Source organism: Cebus imitator, unplaced genomic scaffold, assembly GCF_001604975.1.
Source record: "Cebus imitator isolate Cc_AM_T3 unplaced genomic scaffold, Cebus_imitator-1.0 Scaffold873, whole genome shotgun sequence".
Classification (NCBI taxonomy): domain Eukaryota; kingdom Metazoa; phylum Chordata; class Mammalia; order Primates; family Cebidae; genus Cebus; species Cebus imitator.
The window spans coordinates 44,930-65,304 of NW_016108188.1; the positions used below are offsets into that span (position 1 = coordinate 44,930).

The 20,375-nt window shown below is 33.7% G+C and overlaps 1 protein-coding gene across 1 annotated transcript; it reads left to right on the plus strand.

Annotated features, from left to right (window-relative positions):
• The first annotated feature begins 818 nt into the window (after nt 1-818).
• On the plus strand, nt 819-19,446 carry SLC6A14 (solute carrier family 6 member 14). The gene is made up of 12 exons (XM_017520744.2): nt 819-990; nt 2,025-2,190; nt 5,395-5,526; nt 7,080-7,241; nt 8,037-8,184; nt 9,313-9,445; nt 11,076-11,216; nt 15,408-15,636; nt 17,010-17,135; nt 18,313-18,431; nt 18,958-19,057; nt 19,339-19,446. Exons 1-11 carry the CDS (start codon nt 943-945, stop codon nt 19,048-19,050), a joined length of 1,497 nt encoding a protein of 498 aa, XP_017376233.1. The 5' UTR covers nt 819-942; the 3' UTR covers nt 19,051-19,057; nt 19,339-19,446.
• Nucleotides 19,447-20,375: the final 929 nt, after the last annotated feature.

Here is a 20,375-nt window from a genome sequence, read left to right on the forward strand (position 1 = left end):
CTTACCCGGGCAGACTGAGTTTAAATCCTTTGAGTTTTCTGATGAAAAGGCATTCTATTAGTAAACCACATTATAATATTTCCTCCCTGGTCATGCTGGGATGTTTCCTCATAGTTTACTTTCTAAGCCTCATCTTTCTTACAGAGAGTGGTTCTTTGTTAGGGTTAGAATTTCCCATAAACCTACTCAATAATTTGTTTGTGTTTGGCTTCTTTGAAATACCACACAAAGCAATCCCTGTAAAAGGCAAAGCTGTCCTGAAGGCTGAGAATGGAGCCCGAGATATAGGTTCCAAGTTGCTCTTTTCAGGCCGAGCCAGCTGGGTAATCTTATCTCACCTGGCTGCTTTTCAAGGTGCCCAATTCAGGGGCTTTTCTTCTGGGAGCAGCATTTGCCCCAGGAAATCAAGTGCTTTCTAGTGAGGGGCAAAACTTTGGGAAATCTGAGGACCCAGGGTGGTTTGGTCTGTTCAGGAGAATTCTGGGGAACAGGATGGCCCTCTTCTCCCTCCAGCACTTGTGGAGATCAACACTTGGCACCAGAACAGAGACCAGACTGAGGCGAGGTTAGGAGGAAACAGGGAACCCAGGAAAGGAGACTAGATTGCAAAGGCACCTACACAGCTCTGAGTCAAAGTCTGTCAGTCATCTCGGCTCAGACTGCTCTGCTCTCCAGCAGCCCAGCCCTTTCCCAGGGCTGGGGCAGGAGATGAGATTGCTACATGTAGGCTTACCTGGGGAAAAACCAGAGCCTCACTTTAGTCCCTTCCGGTAACTGACACTACTGGACACCCAGGAGGGGGAGGAGAGAGCTTCTCCATAAATGGTCCCACCCCTGGGCAAGGTGGCTCACTCTGGCAAGTAGGAACAGGGGAGTGTGCACCTGCCACCAGTCAAGCTCAGCCAGACTGCAAGAGGAGACGAGGCGGAGCCAGCTTCAACCATGGACAAGTTGAAGTGCCTGACTTTCTTCAAGTGCAGGGGGATGGAGGTAGGGGTTTGGGAGCTGTGGGAGGTGTGGAGGGCCTGAGAGTGGAAAACTTAAGAGAAGTTGCTAGTCTCAGTTTTTGCTTTCTGTGACTTTTCCTTGTTCTCCACATTTCTGTTCAACTATTAAGTGTGCCTGAGCTATAACTATAGAGAAGAGAAAAAAGAAAAGCTCTTACTCTCATAGCTAGAAGACTCAGGGCCACCTCATCCTCTGCCTTGGGAGTACCCATATAATCCTGTTCTCTGTCCCTCTCCTAACTGTGTCCATATGCTAGAGAAAAGTGCAAAAGTATACTGTCCCTAACTGACCCAAGGAACCCTCCATACTCCAGAGCAGTGAGCAGGTTGGGAGAACCCCTATCCCTCCTCCCCCTCCCAAGTGGAGAGAGAGCTACTCCATCTGGTGACACAGGAGAATTTGTTTCTGCACATTATTCTATGGCTTTTAGAAAAGCACTGATTTTAATCTATAAGACAGAGAAAAGTTAAACTACCCTTAACTTGATATATCCAATATTATCACGCCATAAGAAAAGTTTATGGATTCTTGTTCGTTTGCTTTTTTTCCAGTAGAAACTACATTTGTTCCTGCTCAAAGATCTGCTACAATATCAATAGTAATGACTTTATCTAATTCATCTTTAAGATTTTTGTATTTGAAACCTGATTTGTCTACTTTCATTTGCCCCTCACACTGCTGTGACAGAGACCTTTGTATTTCCAACCTGCTTTGTCTGCTTTCATTTGTGCCTCACACTGGTGTCACATTTAACGTTTTTACCAAAATTTGGATAATCTCAGCTGATGGAGTAGTAAACATACCTACAGAACCATGCTCACTCTAATGGGTAAATGTTGTAAAGCAAAAGCAGCTATCAGCAGAAATCTCCCCAACTTTCTAAAGCATTCCCCTCAGCTATGGTTTTCAGGGTTTGTTCCCCCCATTTTTGTGTTGTTCTATGGATTTGTGAAATTATGCTTCTGTGGAATTTGTAATAGTAGAAAGAAAAGCTGTTGATGTTTTCTCTTCCCCAGAAAGTGTCAGCTTCATCAGAGAATTTCCATGTTGGTGAAAATGATGAGAATCAGGACCGTGGTAACTGGTCCAAAAAATCGGATTATCTTCTATCTATGGTTGGATATGCAGTGGGATTGGGAAATGTGTGGAGATTTCCATATCTGACCTACAACAATGGTGGAGGTATTCTATTTCACCCCCACCCCACACCTTTGCTTTTCCCTCCAGTTTTAAATGTGATGCTGTATGGCCTCTGAGGATGTTTTACACATTGAAGGAAGGCATATGATAGTTGATAGTTTGGGTTAGTGGGAGAATGAGAAAAAAGCATATTGAATTTATTAATTAGTCTGAGCTACTAGCTCAAGTTAGAAAGCTAGTTTCACAAAATCCTCAGATATAAACTTGATGAAAGCTTTATTTTTAGCACTTCTAAGCTTCTGATATGAGATCTCATGTAATCTTCAACTATGACATACTTTTCCTAATTTATGCATGTTTCTGTGATAATCTGTTCAGACTCAAATTGTGCTTTGCTTAATTTATAGCTGAATCATAAACAGAGAAATCAAGTTCAATTAAGAAGCTCAAATTATTTGTTTAACTAAAATAATGCATTATATTGTGATGATTTAAGTGTGGAAAGAGATGATTAAAAATTAAATGTTTAGTTTTTAAGCTGCAATATTAAGTTACATGTAACTGGACTGACTATGTAGAAGATCATTCTAAAATGAAATAATTTAGTTCTAGGATTGATGTTTTATTCCTGCAAAAAAATGCTGTTTATACCTTGTAGATCATTAGGGTAGACTCAATTAGAATAAGGAGAGAAATACAACTTTGAGGTGACACACAATGGGAAAGAAAATGAATTGCACAATTCTCTAGTAATGTCCAAACAACTTTTTCACTTACACCATATTTTATTTACTTGTAATTACAGGTTCTATTAGAAGTATAGAGGTGACATGCCCTTATATTTCATAACTGGGTGCCAGTGAGACTGTGCCACTATAATTATTTTTCTTAGTATGATAGGATTTTGTGTGGTGATATTTCAATCATAATTCTTGCTAATTGATTACATTACAATATTCACAGTGGTCTTCAGAGACTTAAGAAAGGAATTCTGTTTATTAAATGCTTTAAGTGTCAGTAGCATAAATTCCCCTATCTAGAAGCTGGGTCATTCAGTCAGCTGGAAAACACATCAGAAACTACAATTTTGTTTATGTCTATGTCCTAAGGTCCAGTGTGGTGAAGAGAAACATTCTGACTCATTTTAAGCCTCTTGTAACTCATGTTTAGAGTAAGAAATCCCCTGTGCCTTGACATCATACATAGGCCCAATAATTGCCACAATTTTCTAGGAACTACATTAAACAAGTTTATTTTATTTTGAGATAAAATCTTGCTCTGTCACACAGGCTGGAGTGCAGTGGCACGATCTTGGCTCACTGCAACCTCCACCTCCCGAGTTCAAGAAATTTTCTGCTTCAGCCTCCCCAGTAGCTGGGATTACAGGTGCCCGCCACCATGCCTGGCTACTTTTTATATTTTTAGTAGAGACAGGGTTTCACCATCTTGGCCAGGCTGCTCTTGAACTCCTGATCTTGTGATCCACCCTCCTCGGCCTCCCAAAGTGATAGAATTACAGGCATGAGCCACCATGCCCGGCCTAAACTAGTTATAATAGAAACTTTTAAAATATAGTCAAAACAATAATATTAATTGTATGCTATTATCTTTTTCATCATTTCCTCTAAAATTTAATATGCCATATTGGTTTTCAGTTTTTTAAGTTAACACTCTCAATGCTTCTTCTTTTGTCCAAGACTAGAAGAGGAAAGTGAGATTCAAATTTGTTAAATGCTAATTAGGTTTAATAATATGGTCAGGTTTAAAAGTTATTTCTAAAACCTGGAAACATTTTTATCTGTATATTCTTTTTAACAGTTTGTGAAAGAGAACTGTCACTTTAGGGTCTAGGTCTGCATTATTGACAATTTATGGCCACTATATTAACAATTTATCAACTATGGGTAATATTGATAATAATAGCTGAGAAGTCAGACATAACACTGAAGAAAATAATCTTTTTGTAAAGAAAAATACCTGTTCACACTCAGCTGGTTAAACTTGTTTATTGTAGTTAAACAGGGATATTCTGTATTTTTTCTTCATGTTTGTCTTTCACAGGACTTGAACTTCTATTAGTCATAGTAAAGATGGTATGTGCATTGCAACATCTTTACAAACATATTTTTCCCTATGGTCTAGTGACTTCCAGGGTTAGCATTAAAGTAAGTCAGTTACCTATGAATAAATAACAAGTGCTTTATAGACTCATTTGTAGTAGATGTATTCTGAGAGTTGAAAAAAATGTTATTTTTAGGTGTGACATTACACAGTATCATAATATGAAAAATAGTTGAGGCAAAACTGTAACATGAGTAAATAAAATGTACATAATCTGAAAACCCATTTTTATCCAGTGATCCCTACATTCCTTATTAAACTTTACCAATATTTCTAGAATGTTTTATCAATAAGTTTAATATTCTGTCCTGGCTTCAACCTATAATTTGGTAAAGCTTCTAATGAAAAACACTATGCCCCAAAAGTAGAAAGAAAAAAAAAGGAAAATGATAAAAGATTAAAAGAATGGGGGAGATGAATCATCTAGTGTGGGTGAATTATTCTTAATCAAATTGAAAATTAATGAGTATGTCTCAAAATTCAGAATTTTCAAACAAAAACAATATGTTTTGTATTGAGTGAAGAACCTTGTGACTCTTTGGAGAACAATAAACCTAATTTCAGTAACTTACACTCTGAGCCACATTAGCATTTTTACACCTAGTCCTAAAAATAGATCATTTATTTTTAAAGGAGAAAGGAGGAAAAGCAAAATGGCTGCGTGCCTGCCATTTTGGCAGGCATTTTCACATAGGCACTGTATTTGAACCCTTACCACAAACTGAGTTGGTATTGTTCTCCCTTTTATAAGGAATCCAAGGTTCAGACATTAGGTAAGTTGCCCTAGGTCACATAACTGGTAAATGGTCTAGGCAGGATTTCAACCTAGGTCTATCTGGCTCCAATGCCTGGGATCGCTCAATTCCTCTGGTTAAGTTTTTATACTTTATTGTTTGTAATAATCACAACAACCTCATTAGGTAATACTAGGATACCCATTTCATAGATGAGAAATCCAAGATTTAAAGAATCAACTACTTATTCATAGAAAGTAGTGAAGTTTAGGCTCAAACCCAGCACATTTTGATTCCACTGTATCAGGATGCTTTTAAAATGTTATGTTGGTTGTGAAAGTGTCATCAAGACTTTGACGTGTAATAGTGCTTTGGTTCTTACCTTTTTTAGGTGCCTTCCTGATACCTTATGCAATTATGCTAGCGTTGGCTGGTTTACCTTTGTTCTTTCTGGAGTGTTCACTGGGACAATTTGCTAGCTTAGGTCCAGTTTCAGTTTGGAGGATTCTTCCATTGTTTCAAGGTTGGTATTAAAGCATTTTCTTTACCATGGTTATTAGTATATTTGTGCATATAGCTACCTTCACTACGAGGAAGAAAAAATTGCTTATTCTGACAATTTAAGGCAAAGTAAACATGCATTATTGTTGTGTTGCTGCACAGTTTGCCACTATAGAATTTAAAAATCAAATGTTTTTATTTCTGTTTATCCTGGGCTGCAGAAATGGGAAGGGTTAGAAAGCACACTAAAGACAGTTATAAGGGTATCATTATTTTCCTATTTTCACCTTTTGAATTATTTTGGCACATGATCTAGTGCTCTAATTTAAAGTCTCTGACTTTTTTCTACTTCTATTTAGCCTTTGTCCTACTGCCTTTGCATATCTTTTACAATGCCTCATTCAGAAAAGTTGAAGGTAGGCCATTTTTTCTTGGATGCTCCTAATAGGACACTGGTAAAGCTTAATAAATACCTTAATTGTTACTAAGCATTAAACTACCTCTTTTGTCTGAAGATTAAATATAATTTTGGTATATGCTAGCTTGCAAAAATTGTTTTCAATGCAACATCAAAAATAAATTCGTGACTAGAATATTGCTCTGGAAGAGTGAGGAAACTACCTTAAAAGCTAGTTTTAAGCATAGGAGTTTTATTCAGCATGCTAAACTGCATTCTGAAACTACCTAGTTAAGGAAATTTTTGATATTTAAATTCAGATTGTCATTGAATTATTTAATTTTCTTTACACATAGTTGTAAAAATATGTACACCATCCCTTCAGGTCATTAATTTAGAGGCTTCATTTTCTACTTTTCAAAATGTTGATTTGTAGATGAATATTGTGTTGTTCAGTGAGTAAATAAGATATGAGCTTTGAATTTTTTTTTTTTTTTTTGGTCTAAAGAATGTCTGCTTTGCATGATCTGACAAGAATTTGTAGGCTTAATAAGAAAAAGTAATAGACTTGGGTTTTGCTTTATGTGAATTTGATGGGCATAAAACAAGTCTTCTGGCCTTGTCCTTAAAACCTTTTCTAATCAACTGAAAAACTGCATCCAAAAGCCAATCATAAAAGTGAATTTAAATTTAGAAGAAAATTGCTCAGACAGCATTAACCCCTACTCTCCCAGGAAGAAAAAAGAAAAAAAGTCATTCAAAACAGTCTTTCTTTATTTTGAGTGAGTCTCACTCCGTCGCCCAGGCTGGAGTGCTGTGGCGGATCTCAGCTCACAGAAACTTCCGTCTCCTAGGTTCAAGCGATTCTCCTGCCATAGCTTCCCAGGTAGCTGGAATTACAGGTGTGCGCCAACACACTCAGCTAATTCTTGTATTTTCAGTAGAGATAGGGCTTCACCACGTTGGCCACATAGGTCTGGAACTCCTGCCCTCAAGTGTTCCGCCTGCCTCAGCCTGGCAAAGTGCTAGGATTACAGGCCTGAGCCACCGCGCCCAGCCGGAAACAGTCTTTTTTATTTTACAATTGATTTTGTGGTAATTGAGATACATTTTTTTTTTATGAATTAGCAAAATAAATTTCACTTGAGTTTGGTTTTTAATTGTTCTTTTTTTTCTAGGTGTGGGAATTACAATGGTCCTGATATCCATTTTTGTGACAATCTATTACAATGTCATAATTGCCTATAGTCTTTACTACATGTTTGCTTCTTTTCAAAGTGAACTACCATGGAAAAATTGTTCTTCGTGGTCAGATAAAAACTGTAGCAGATCACCAATAGGTAAAATTTGTCAACCCCCAAATAATTCTTTCATTTTTTTTATGTGCTTGAAGGGTTAAATCATTCTCTAAGCAATTTAGGTACATTTTAAGGGGTCCAAAGGTCACTGGTGAAAGCAGAAGCTAACATATATAATCTGAAAAATAAGTAATACAATGTGTTAATCTCTGAAAGCAGCCAGGAAGGCTCAATCTTGCCTAGGAGTACTTCTTCCAGGCCTAAGCTCTGGGCAGGAGAGGAGAAACTGAGAAAATGACAAAGGGAGAAAAGTGCTATCCATGAGAGTTGTGTGTGTCTCAGGAGACAGTAGATGTTGTTCATGTTATATGTTGCTAATTTTAGGGATAATGTACCATCTATGTCATAGATTATTGCCATTTTAATTACCTATGTACATCAGAGAATAAATTTATAAATATGTAATGCTTCTGAGTTTAAAGGCTTTAATTTATTTAAAACATAGGCTGCATAGGTAATTCCACATACCAAAAGTTTGTTAGAGCACTATACTGCAACTGAAACAATTGTTACTCTATACCTGTTGTTACTGTAAATATAATCATGGTTTACAAAGGCAGACAATTATGTAATCCCTCCTAGTTTAGTAGACAAGATTTTAAAATGCTGAATGTACATAGCTTATTCCATCTGTAAGATTTCTACTCCACTTTCTCCAAGTAACAATTTTGATGGTAATTTAAATCATTTATCATTAAAACTTTTTTTTCCAGGAAAGTACTCTTCTAAAACTAAGTACATGTCTGTGTCTATATATTTTTTTTCTATCATTTTTAGTAACACACTGTAATGTGAGTACAGTAAATAATGGAATACTGGAGATTATCCAAATAAATAAAAGCCGGGTAGACATCAACAATCTTACCTGCATCAATGGCAGTGAAATTTATCAGCCAGGGCAGCTTCCCAGTGAACAATATTGGAAGTAAGTATGCTAGATGATTTACTTTTAAAGAGATGTTATCTTAAAATTCATATAAAACAACAAAATATTAATCAACCCCTCCTTAATTCACATAAATAGAAAAAGAGAAGTCAGAGCAAATTATATTTCATTTAACTCAAATGTTTACCTATGCCATGTTATTAGTAGTTATCTGCAAATTAGCTCATAGTCAGCAATCTCTTTTATAAATTAGTTATTAAATGGGCAGAATGCTGTACTGACTTATTAAGTGCTTATTAGCTATGAGTTAGGAAATTGCTTTGAAGAAAAAATATCCAAATTTTAGACTGCAATGATCAAGTTGTAATGATAAATAGTTGGGTGATGAATAAGATTGCTTTTTTAAAAAAGTGTAATTCCTCATCAATTTTGTTTACCATTGTCATTATATGGTAAGAATAGATATGTAGGGTTATATTTACTTTTATTAAATGATCTCTCTTTACTTACTCTATACCTAACCATTACCTTCACCTAATATTGTTGACTCTATTGCTAAATGATCTCTTCTTCATTCACATGTTAATGACCTTTGTAACTCTTTTAAACTTTGGATCTTCAAATGTTCTCAAACTTCAATCTTAGAAATAAGATCCTAGATCTATGCATGTACCTAGTGAGAATCTTGGAATTTTACATAAAGTCTGTGGAAAAGGTGTGAATAATGGGATCATTTGAGTTTGGTGATATCTATAAGTACAGAATGAGAAAATATTTACTATAATCTAAATGTTTTCCTCATTATTTTAATATGAGAAAAATACTACAATAGTAAAATATAAAATCTGATATAAAGTCAATTTCTTTACATAAAGGATCTTGAAATAGAGGAAAGTAATAGCTAAAAGAATCAATAGATCTTTTATTCTATGGTTTGAAACTTTGGATTGGATGTGGTTAACTCTGAAGTTAGGAGGCTGGTCATTTAACGAACTATCTGTGCCTTTTCATTGATGGTATCCATCAATAAAGGCTCACAGAATTTTGATCTATTAATAAGATACAATACTCATGAAGCTTCCACTTGGACAAATGATATTAAAACATTCAATGTATTTTCTTTAAGACAAGTGATTCTGTGATCATAAAATGGCTTATGTGTTTCAGTAAAGTGGCGCTCCAACGATCAAGTGGAATGGATGAGACTGGAGTAATTGTATGGTATTTAGCACTTTGTCTTCTTCTGGCTTGGCTCATAGTTGGAGCAGCACTTTTTAAAGGAATCAAGTCTTCTGGCAAGGTAATTTAAAAAACACATCAGATAGTGATATAGCAGCTTCCCAATTTCATTGTAGTTCAATATCAAGCATTATCAAAAGCATGTTTTTTTTTTTCTATAATGGAAGCATTTAAATGTGTGAAAAGCTTTCTCAGTGGTCATCTTAAGCTCTAAGTAAATACATAGGATCTCTGTTATTGCTAAATACAAAACAAACAAACAAAATAAAAGCTGGTACTAGAGTTGCACATTTCCTAAAAACATGGACCCTTTTAGCTGATAAGCATTCTGAGGCTTGAGAGTATATTACTAAATTTTCTATCCTACTATACAAAGAAACATTTTGAATGGAATCATATACTGCAGTGTTTGGTTTGGAAAAGTCTAGATCCTTGTTCTATAGAGTAATAGTATCAGGAATCCCCTAGTTGAAGAGAGAGAAGTGTGTGTGTGTGTGTGTGTGTGTGTGTGTGTGTACACCCACTATGTATTCATTCTCTTAAATATTGCCAAAATGAACACAGAACTTTTTCTCTCAGTGAAAGGACCTTTTCTGAAAAGCATTCTATTTTCACACTTCATTGTTCACTTTTATAAACTTTCAGAGAGAATAATGGTAATTTAAGAGAACATGAAATTTTCTCTGTGAACAGTTACACAATACCCAGAAAAAAATGTCTATGTGTTTTTAACTAGTCAATGGAAATTTCCTTAAAGGTTGAGGACAGGAATAACTGGGAATCTTGTCTTTGTATTCTCAGTACATTATCTAGCACATCCAGTTAATGTTAAATTGTAATGAGACATGCTGTTACATTACAAAAATGCTGTGAATATCACAAATTCAGTGAAAACTTTCCAAAATGTTTTAGTTCCACATTTTTGAAACCCTTGGTTTCCTTTTGATGTTAATATTGAAACAGTCCATTAAAGGCCATTTACCCAGGCAATTAATTTTTATTGGTATCTGGATGGCTTGTTTAAATCGTCTCCTTGGGTGTGTTATAAAACACAGGACATCTACGGATCAAGGAAATCATCCACATTAAGGCAAAGCTGGTCTCAAAGGCAATCTTCTCATTGGGAACCATGTGTTATCTAGTACAGAAGCAGTGTACTTGCGTGTGTGCTATCAAACTCTCTTAATGGTAGCTGTAAGGATAACAGTAACAAGTGTCCAGTATTTACTTCAATATGCTTTTCTTGGATTTGAACATCTGCTAGGAAATATTTTTCTTTTATTTGAAGGCTGCATATGTATTAACCAATGCAGGGTTTAAATCATGTCCCTCCTTGCCTCAATGTATTAATTTACTGAGAGAAGACATTCAGTCTCCACAGACATGTATAAGGATATATTTAGGAGAGTCTTCTGCTGAGAATCCAAGTTATCATTGCTGATGTATTATTTATTTACAACATAAACCTAGGAAATGCTTATTAATACATCAAAGTATTTTTGAAATGGATTATTTGAGAGTGGTGAGGATGCAAATAAGATATCACACTAATACTGGTATATCATCAGACCCTATGAAATCCCGTGCACTTTATTTAATTAATCTCAACTGGCGAATAATTTCACTTGTATGCAATTATACATCATGATTTTAAAAATAACTTACTAATTTTTGGTTACTTTTCTTGGTAGGTGGTATATTTTACAGCTCTTTTCCCCTATGTGGTCCTACTGATCTTGTTAGTACGAGGTGCAACTCTGGAGGGTGCTTCAAAAGGCATTTCATACTATATTGGAGCACAGTCAAATTTCACAAAACTTAGGGAAGCTGAGGTGAGTCTTAACTTGGATTTCAGATTATCTGAGTAGGTAAATCTTAAAAGCAAATGCCAAACGTCTTTGGTTCCATATGAGTATTGTAATGTAATAGCTTGCAAAAGAATATACAATTACATTTATTAGTTTCTATCCACTAGGATGTCTGACTTAGTTAATATTTAAAATATCATTAATATTCTTTTATTGATAGCAAGATAATTTTTAGAAATAGGGGTTTAAAAGTCATTTTTTATTCATATAAATTGATTCTATTTGACCAACAAAATGTCAGGCTTATTAATATGAAAAACAATATTTCATGCATAAATATTTGCAAGTTGATGACTAGGACTATGTGATTTATTGGATAAACTCATAGTAGTTTTAGAGATTACTGTTGAAAGTTTAATTGTCTAATATACATTTTAATTTTCTTCAAAATTTAATATACCCAAAATATTATCAAATTTTGCCTAATGAATTGTTAAGTTAAAACATAAATTTGACATGGATTAAACATTCCATAACGAAAATTGTTACTTATACCAGAAACCTAAACATGTGCCATGAGTAAGAATTGGGTAACCCTGTTTTAACTTTACCTTCATATAATGACTGAATGTACCACTGGTATGTAAAATCTTTCACAATTTGACTGCTGAGAGTATTAACAGTAAGTATACTACAGATAGTATGCTTCTGTAAGTATGGCCTAGAATGCTTTTACTTTTTTACTAGCCACATCATATTCTTAGCACACATTAAGCTTCTGTTCAACTAAAAACCTGTAATCTTATGTTGAAATCAAGAGACGCTATATTTTCTGCCAAACTAGTAGTATTATTCAAATGGATATTAGTTTTAATTTGCTATAGTATTTTTCATGGAACTCATGCTAATTTCCAGCCACTGCTGTCTTCTTTACTAAATACTTACAAGAAGATGTGTAATTATTTCTTGTAATTTTTTTTTTGTGATCAGTGCCAAATGTATTAGCTTTTAATTGTGGAAATCTGTCATTAATTTACAGTTACCTTTCTGAAATCTAAAACGCCAGTCTCTGGTCATTGGTTACCTTTTTTTGTGCTCAGTAATTTCCTCTCAATTAATAAGTGATTAATAAGTTAATCACACAGATTTAACTTATTTTAGATCTATGGAATTTTATTATTATAGTCTTGGAGCTTAATATACTTTGATGTGTTCACAGGCCATTTTAATTTGCTTCTTCATTTATTTTGGGCCTCACTCTTTTTAGCCTTGTTGGCTAATCTCTTCCCCATTTGAAGACCATTTTGGATGGTAAATAAGAAACAAATAAAATGGAAATTATCATTCATCACCTTCTCTATGTGAGGTTATTGAACAAGATAAAATATGTTAATGAACTTGGAAATAGCAAGCTTTTATATAAATATGAGCTAATGTACAATTATTTCAATTATTTCTCTTATACTATCTTGTTAGAATCACGACATTTTCCCGAAGAAGTAGATTCACCATTTTTTTTTTTTTTTGAAACTCATGACTTTGAACCTAGTTAAAAATCCTCTTTGATATTATTTTAGTGGCTTTTGCAAGCCTAAGATATCTGGGTTTTGTACTTCCTTGAAATCACTCTGAAAAATTTATATGACACCTTTATATTGTTCTATGTTTCAGTGATTCTAACATCTTAAAAAATCAGAGTAAAACCTAAAACTCCTTGTGAAACATACAATTTAATCTTCTCACCCCTCTACTCTCCAACATAACATTACCCATCTCCTTTCTTGGGGGATTTGCTGGCAATGACAGTTGTTTTTCTTAGGTTTTTTTCTTCAATCCCCACAATATATATTCTAAACATGGAATCATAATCAGGTGTCTTTCCTTTTCTTGGAATATCTGAACTTCATTGAGATATCCAGGAGAGTAGAGAACCACACAAATTTATAGATAGAGCAGTCTTCAGGAATTCAGAGATTATTTTTCTAACTCCCTCATTTTACAGTGATGAAACTAAGACCTACATAGATTCAGTTTTAGCCAATTGTATACAGCCAATTAATAAAAATTGAATTATGATTTCCTAATCCATAATGTAATAATCTTGTATATGGGTATGAGATTAATAGATATGGAGATTAAAACTATGTTTGGAATTTATCTTCATTTTTATTTGCAACCTAGGAACACATCATGGTATTCAGTAGCATTCTTACACAACACAGGACTGCCAAACCCACTTCACCATCACACAGGCACACATAACATATCAAGTAAAAGAAGCTCAGAGACCAACATGAGCATGCTGTTCATCTCTTAATATGGACAGTGGCCTAAGAAATAAGAGGGCATTTTAATTCTAACATGGTTTTCTTAAATATAAGTGAAATAACCATGATCTATCCCAAAACAGTTTTCTATGGAACTTGAAATTTGATTCTAAATTTTATTTGGAAAGGAAAAAGGCCAAAATCCCAAGATGTATCTGAAGTAAAGAGGACTTCTCCTACCAGATATGAAACAATATTTATAATGCTGTACTAATTAAAATACTGAGGTGTTAGCATAGGTATAAACATATAGACCAGTGGAACAGGATAGTAGTCTCAGATACAAAAACAAATGGAACTTGGTATGTGGCAGAGGTGGCAATGTAGATCAATAAGGAAAGAGATGATAATCCAATTGATAGAATTGATATCCAATTGATATCTAATTTATTTAATTGATAATATCAATTATCCTTGAGCAATTGATATCCCATTCAGGAAACAACATCAGTTGGAAATTTCACATATTCACATATCATATATATCGATATGCACAATATCAATATTAGGTGAATTGAAAATTTAACAATATAGGCAAAACTTTAACTCCTTTAGAAGAAAATATAGAATAACACCTTTATAACCTTGGGCTGAGCAGTTTTTTAAAAAATTATAGAGATGAAGGTTAATACATATAGTCAAAGATAGATACCTTCAGCTACAGTAAACCAACAGCAAAAACCTTGGTTCATTAAAGGACACAATGTTAAAAGGTAAAAAAATTAAGCCACAAATTGGGAGGAAAAATATCAACATATATAATAGTCAAAAGATTAGAATCCAAATTACATCAAGAATTTTAGAAACCAAGTAAGACAGTCCAAACCAAAAACTGGCAAAAGACATGACTGGGAATTTCACAGAAACAAAAACGACTCCTATGGAAAATGAAGTGTTGGCAAGTAGGTGGAGGAATGGGAACCCTCACACCCAGGTGGTGGGAATGCAAAATGGTATAATCATTTAAAGAACAATTTGGCAAGATTTAGAAGGGAGGAATGCAGATACTTTACGACATCACAGTTCCACACCTACAGATGAGGAATGTACAAGAATGTTCACAGCTCCATAATAGCAACATACTGAATGACCTAAATGTCCATCACCAGGAGAAAGGATAAATTGTGACATATGCAGTGTGGTAATAANTGGTTGTTCACGTCTGTAATCCCAGCACTTTGGGAGTCTGAGGCAGGCAGATCACCTGAGGTCAGGAGTTCGAGATCAGCCTGGCCAACATGGTGAAACCCCATCTCTACCAAAGCACAAAAAAATAGCTGGGTGTGGTGGCATGTGCTTGTAATCCCAGCTATTCTGTAGGCCAAGGCACAAGAATTGCTTGAACCTGTCAGGCAGGGGTTACAGTGAGGCAAGATTTTGCCACCAAACTCCAGCCTTGGCAACAGAGCTGCGACTGTGTCTCAAAAACAAACAAACAAACAGGTAGAAAAGAATAATTAAAACTACATAAATTTAATTTAACTAAATGAATTTGCTAATATTCTTTTGAGTCACAAAGTGGACATTTTATACAGTTCAACTTGATGATGGATAAATCTCATAATACCTAATAAAAAATGGCACATTGTATATGTTTACATGTATTAACTTTTCTATAAATTCCAAAACATTCAAAACTAAGTGTAAAAATGAACAAAGAAATTATGAACAAAAGTCAAGATAGCAATTACCACTGGTGGGTAGAAAGGTGATGATGATAAGGAAGTCTTTTAAAAGACTGTAACATTTTATTTCTCAAGCTGAGTAGTGGGCATTTGGGTTTTCATTTCATTGATATTACTAACATATTCATTTGCATATGTAAAATATTTATATGAGTGAAAAATTGATTATATGTTTTAAAATATTAAATTATTTTCTCTTATAGGTTTGGAAAGATGCTGCCACTCAGATATTTTACTCCCTTTCAGTGGCTTGGGGTGGCTTAGTTGCTCTATCATCTTACAATAAGTTCAAAAACAACTGCTTCTCTGATGCCATTGTAGTTTGTTTGACAAACTGTCTTACTAGTGTGTTTGCTGGATTTGCTATTTTTTCTATATTGGGACACATGGCCCATATATCTGGAAAGGAAGTTTCTCAAGTTGTAAAATCAGGTATGTAATGCTGTATATGATCAACTTTGATTAATTCAATGTATCTCACTTATGAAACTCTAATATAGTTTATAGAAATTTACTTAAAACAGTCATGATTTAGAATATTGCATTTTCTTCCTTATTTTATCTTATATAATTTGGTTGCTGTAATAATATAATGAATATACATGTAAACAAGAGTATATTAGGGAAACGCTGTTGAAGAAGAGGATGTTTAGGTTAGTACTTAATATGAACCACTTACTATACAACTTCAAGGTTCAGGCATCATGCTAAACACTTCCCATACATTATAAAAGAAAGAAAATGTACATACAAATCCCTCTGTATAATTACAGTATTAGGTTTGAATTTTTAAATCACATGAACATCATATACATAAGAGAGTCAAGTGACTTGGAGTGTCCAGTTGTGTATAGCCTTAAAGGAATCTTAGTGAACTGCCCAACTTTATAGATATTAGCTAGGGATGCTTGATTATGTGGCTATAGATTCTTGGGAAAAAAATACTAGGGTTCTTTTAAGTAGAGATTCTTCATTAAAATTTTGTTTATAGTTAGTATCATATCATGGAAAGACTGATGATTCATAACAGAATGTCAGGGACCTTGTAGATTATCCAGTGTCCAGCTCCTCAGTTACAGAGAAGTGGATTGATGCACAGAAAGGTCATATATGTATTGGAGAAGGTCAAATATTTAGGAAGTAATAGAGCCTAGACTAAAAGCTAATTTTCATGAATCCTAAGTTAGTCCTCTGGGAGGTTGGAGAAACAAAAATACTTAAAACTGAGGATCACAAAATAGAACTGGCACAAAATTTAAAAACACTCTAAAGGTAACATCAAATGGAAAACAAGATTTAATTTATACTTTCATTATATACAATTTTGCATATATCCATATAGTGATTCTGGGTAAACATTTGAAGAGAAGGTTAAAAACAAAAGTTAGTTCATAAATATATATTTCTTAATAGTGCAATTCTTTCAGAGTTTCTAGCCTAAGATAATACAAACTAATTTATGTTTCTGGAATTTAAGACAGTTGTTATTCTTTGTCAATCTTAAAAAATAAAATAATTTCAATGAAACTATAAAAAGAATTAAAATTTCTTACGTGAGGAATGTACCATTTACATTACAGTCTGTATTGCTAACTTAATTCATGTCACGTGTTCCCATTATCACATCACAAAACAACCAAATTAAATAATGTAAAAAGGGAACATGAAATAGTTGGTAAAAAAAATGTATGTCATGGATTGTGTTGTCAAATAAGATGAGATTTAAAAAAAAATATCTTATTTTGTAAATGTTTAAATGTGAATATTCTTGGTAACTAATTTAAAATACCATACATTTTTTATAGGTTTTGATTTGGCATTCATTGCCTATCCAGAAGCTCTAGCCCAACTCCCAGGTGGTCCATTTTGGTCCATATTATTTTTTTTCATGCTTTTAACTTTGGGTCTCGATTCTCAGTTTGCTTCAATTGGTAAGTAATACTTCCAGTGTTAACATATTCCTCTTATATTTCTCTTGTGTTTCCTCTACTTGAAAACGTGCTTTTATTACCCCTATTACCCTCTCTAGCTGTTAATCTCAGAATGATCTTTCTCAAAGTTGTTTTAACTAAAATTTAAATACAGAAAAACACTTGACATTCAAAAGGAATACACATTACTATTTTATCATACTTGTTTCAGATATTTTAAGAAAATAAACTGTCACAGGTGAATTTGAAGTCCTCTGTTTTTCTCTTCCTAATACAATTCACAATTTTCTCTAGAAGCAACTCTTAGAGTGGATTTTGTATGTTATTTTGTCCATTTTTATATGCATTTTATATGTTTCTGTAAATAACACATACATTTTTAAAGTTTCACATAAATGTGAAGTTATATGACTCTGAAAGTTGTTTTAGCATTCATTACAAATACCACTGATACACAGGCATGTAGATGTAACTAAATCACAATCTCTTTGTTGCCATAATAATGGGCATATGAATGATATGCAATTTTAAAAAAATTAAACACACTGCTGCAATGATCATCCTCCTACATACGTCTATACATACATAGAGATTTACCTAGCTTACATGACTAGGGAAATTCTGAAGCAATTTTCATCCTACCACTTTCTCAAATACAATATTTTCATAGATTACTCTGCTTATAGGATAAAGTCCAGAGTTTTCTGGTTGGCTTTCAAAGTCCTTGAAAATCTCAAACATGTTTTCTGATATTTTCATTTACACATCCTTCTACTCTTAGCCAGTTCCCTATTTCATGAAAACATTTATTTCTAAACCTAGAATCCTTTCTGTCTCCACACCACTCTTTCAAAAATTTACCTTATTTAAAAGTCCTATTAGAATTCTTTCTTTTACACTAATCCAGCTCACAGGGAACTGTTACCTTACAGTTACTATCAGTGAAAAATCATATAAAGCAGACTAAAAACAACAAATAGAACTGCATTTGATTTTCATCAGAACAAGTGGTGACTGTCAAAAGAAATAACCCTATGGGTTTTTAAAAGCAAGGAGCAGGGCTCAGAGTCTCTTCTCAACATGTATTTGTAAATTTGATTAAGGTACATTGAATTATGTGATTAACAATATTGGCAAATAAGTTGACATATAACATGTCATTTCTACCCCTCTGAAGAAACGATCACAACAACGATTCAAGACTTATTTCCCAAAGTGATGAAGAAAATGAGGGTTTCCATAACTTTGGGCTGCTGCTTTGTTTCTTTTCTCCTTGGTCTCATCTGTGAGACTCCGGTATACTACAACATTTTTTTTCATAGACAAATTGTTAGTTGGAACATACTTTATAACCTAACTAAATAAACCAAGGCTTAAGAGGATGCTTAGTGACAAGTCCATGCATGACTTAGATCAAAGTTTTCTGGGTTTTGGCCCAGTTTTCTTGATTATTGCTTTTATAGTAAGTCTACTTTGCAGATGATGAGGCCCAATAATGAACAGTTATCTCAGTTACAAAAAGATTACAGACTTTAAACACATGCTACATTTCTTGGCAACCACTACAGAACATACAGACGTTGCATATCATTCTGATAATCAACTATTCTAAGTGCTTTTTTTTTTCCAGTGACTCACTATAGATTGAAAGATTTTTGATACATTTAAAGCCATATTTGGGTTTACTTCTGAAACATTCCTTTACACATTTTAGCGGAAGTGAAACTAAGGAACATATGTCAAGATCAAATTAATAGATTCAATTTGAATACCTCATTAATCAAAAATATCAAATTAGAAGTAATCAATATATTTTTGGTAGGCTAGAATTTACTGGGTTCATCTGATTGACCACTGCTGTGCTGGATGGGACATTTTAATTGCAGCTATACTGGAGCTAGTAGGAATCATCTGAATTTATGGTAAATAGTAACTATAAAATTATTTTCAAGTTTTACTAAGACAGTTTAGTTTGATTCGTTTTCATTATGATTACCGAATTACAGTATTCATTTTTATACTATTATAATAGTAAAATAAAATACACTGGACAAAAATATGTTATGAAGAAAAGGTAATTACAAGTGTATGATTCATTGTTGTGATACAGAAAAATGTTTAGACACAGAAATATAATAGATGCCACAATGGTTACTGGAAGAAAATATTGGCAAGCACTCAATGTACTCTTTATTTTCTTTAGGAGGGAACAGATTCATTGAGGATATAGAAATGATGATTGGAGCAAAGAGGTGGATATTCTGGCTATGGTGGAGAGCTTGCTGGTTTGTTATTACGCCTATCCTTTTGATTGTAAGTAATAATATACCATGAACTTGGTATCAATAATATATATATTCTAAAATAAACAGTAATTCACACTGAAGGCAAAGTAACTTTTAAAATGAATGATTTTCAAGTTTTGTAGTATTTATGGCTGATATCTCCAAGTTGCCTAAATTAAAATGCCTTTGCAGTATTATTTTGAGACCATCAGTTTAAACATTTACCATTTGAGAAAATAAACAGGTTTATGTAGACATAAAAGTTATCAATAATTTAAAATTTATCAATAGAATAAATGAAAATAAAATATGAATTCACCCATTCCCTAAAAAAAAAAATATGTTGAGCCACCAATAATGTTCCTAACCTCTCTGCCAGGCACAGAAAAAAACAAAGATGCATAAGACCCAGATCCTCCCTTCAAGGAATTCAGTTTAAATATACTTTGTGCTGAGAAACAACAGTCATATTTTAACCCATATTTTATCTCTTAATGAGGAAGGTATTTGGCATCTGAAAGTAGGAAATGAAACTTACCTGTGTCAGTAAGGGCAATGGTTTATATTAATAAAATCAACAATTATTACTATTTAGTAGCTGAGGTAGAGCAAAAGTTGTTTTACTCCAGAGACATAAATATCAACTTAAAATCTTCAAATAACATTTCAGGACAGTAGATGGCTGAGCACCAAAATAAACACTACACTGGATGGAGAGTGATTATGGACTAGAAATAATGGTTGTGAGATGGGGTAGTGTCAAAGCTTCATAGATGTATTTTGGTTCTCCTTGCCTTCATGCATCAAAGGTTTTCCTAGAAAAAGCTATTAAGTAATTTTACCCAGGATTTCCTTCAAATCTAAAGTGTCACATTTGTTTGTAGAGAGGATTACATTTTTTAACATTATGAAATCAATTTCAAAAAGTGAGCAGTTTGAAACTAGATAATGCTGA

Excerpts from the sequence above, each read along its gene's own strand:
- SLC6A14 (XM_017520744.2), top strand. The coding sequence starts at position 943 with ATGGACAAGTTGAAGTGCCTGACTTTCTTCAAGTGCAGGGGGATGGAG. Across the intron at positions 2,191-5,394 it reads GACCTACAACAATGGTGGAG|GTGCCTTCCTGATACCTTAT; the intron begins GTATTCTATTTC and ends TACCTTTTTTAG. Across the intron at positions 17,136-18,312 it reads TTCTCAGTTTGCTTCAATTG|AAACGATCACAACAACGATT; the intron begins GTAAGTAATACT and ends ACCCCTCTGAAG.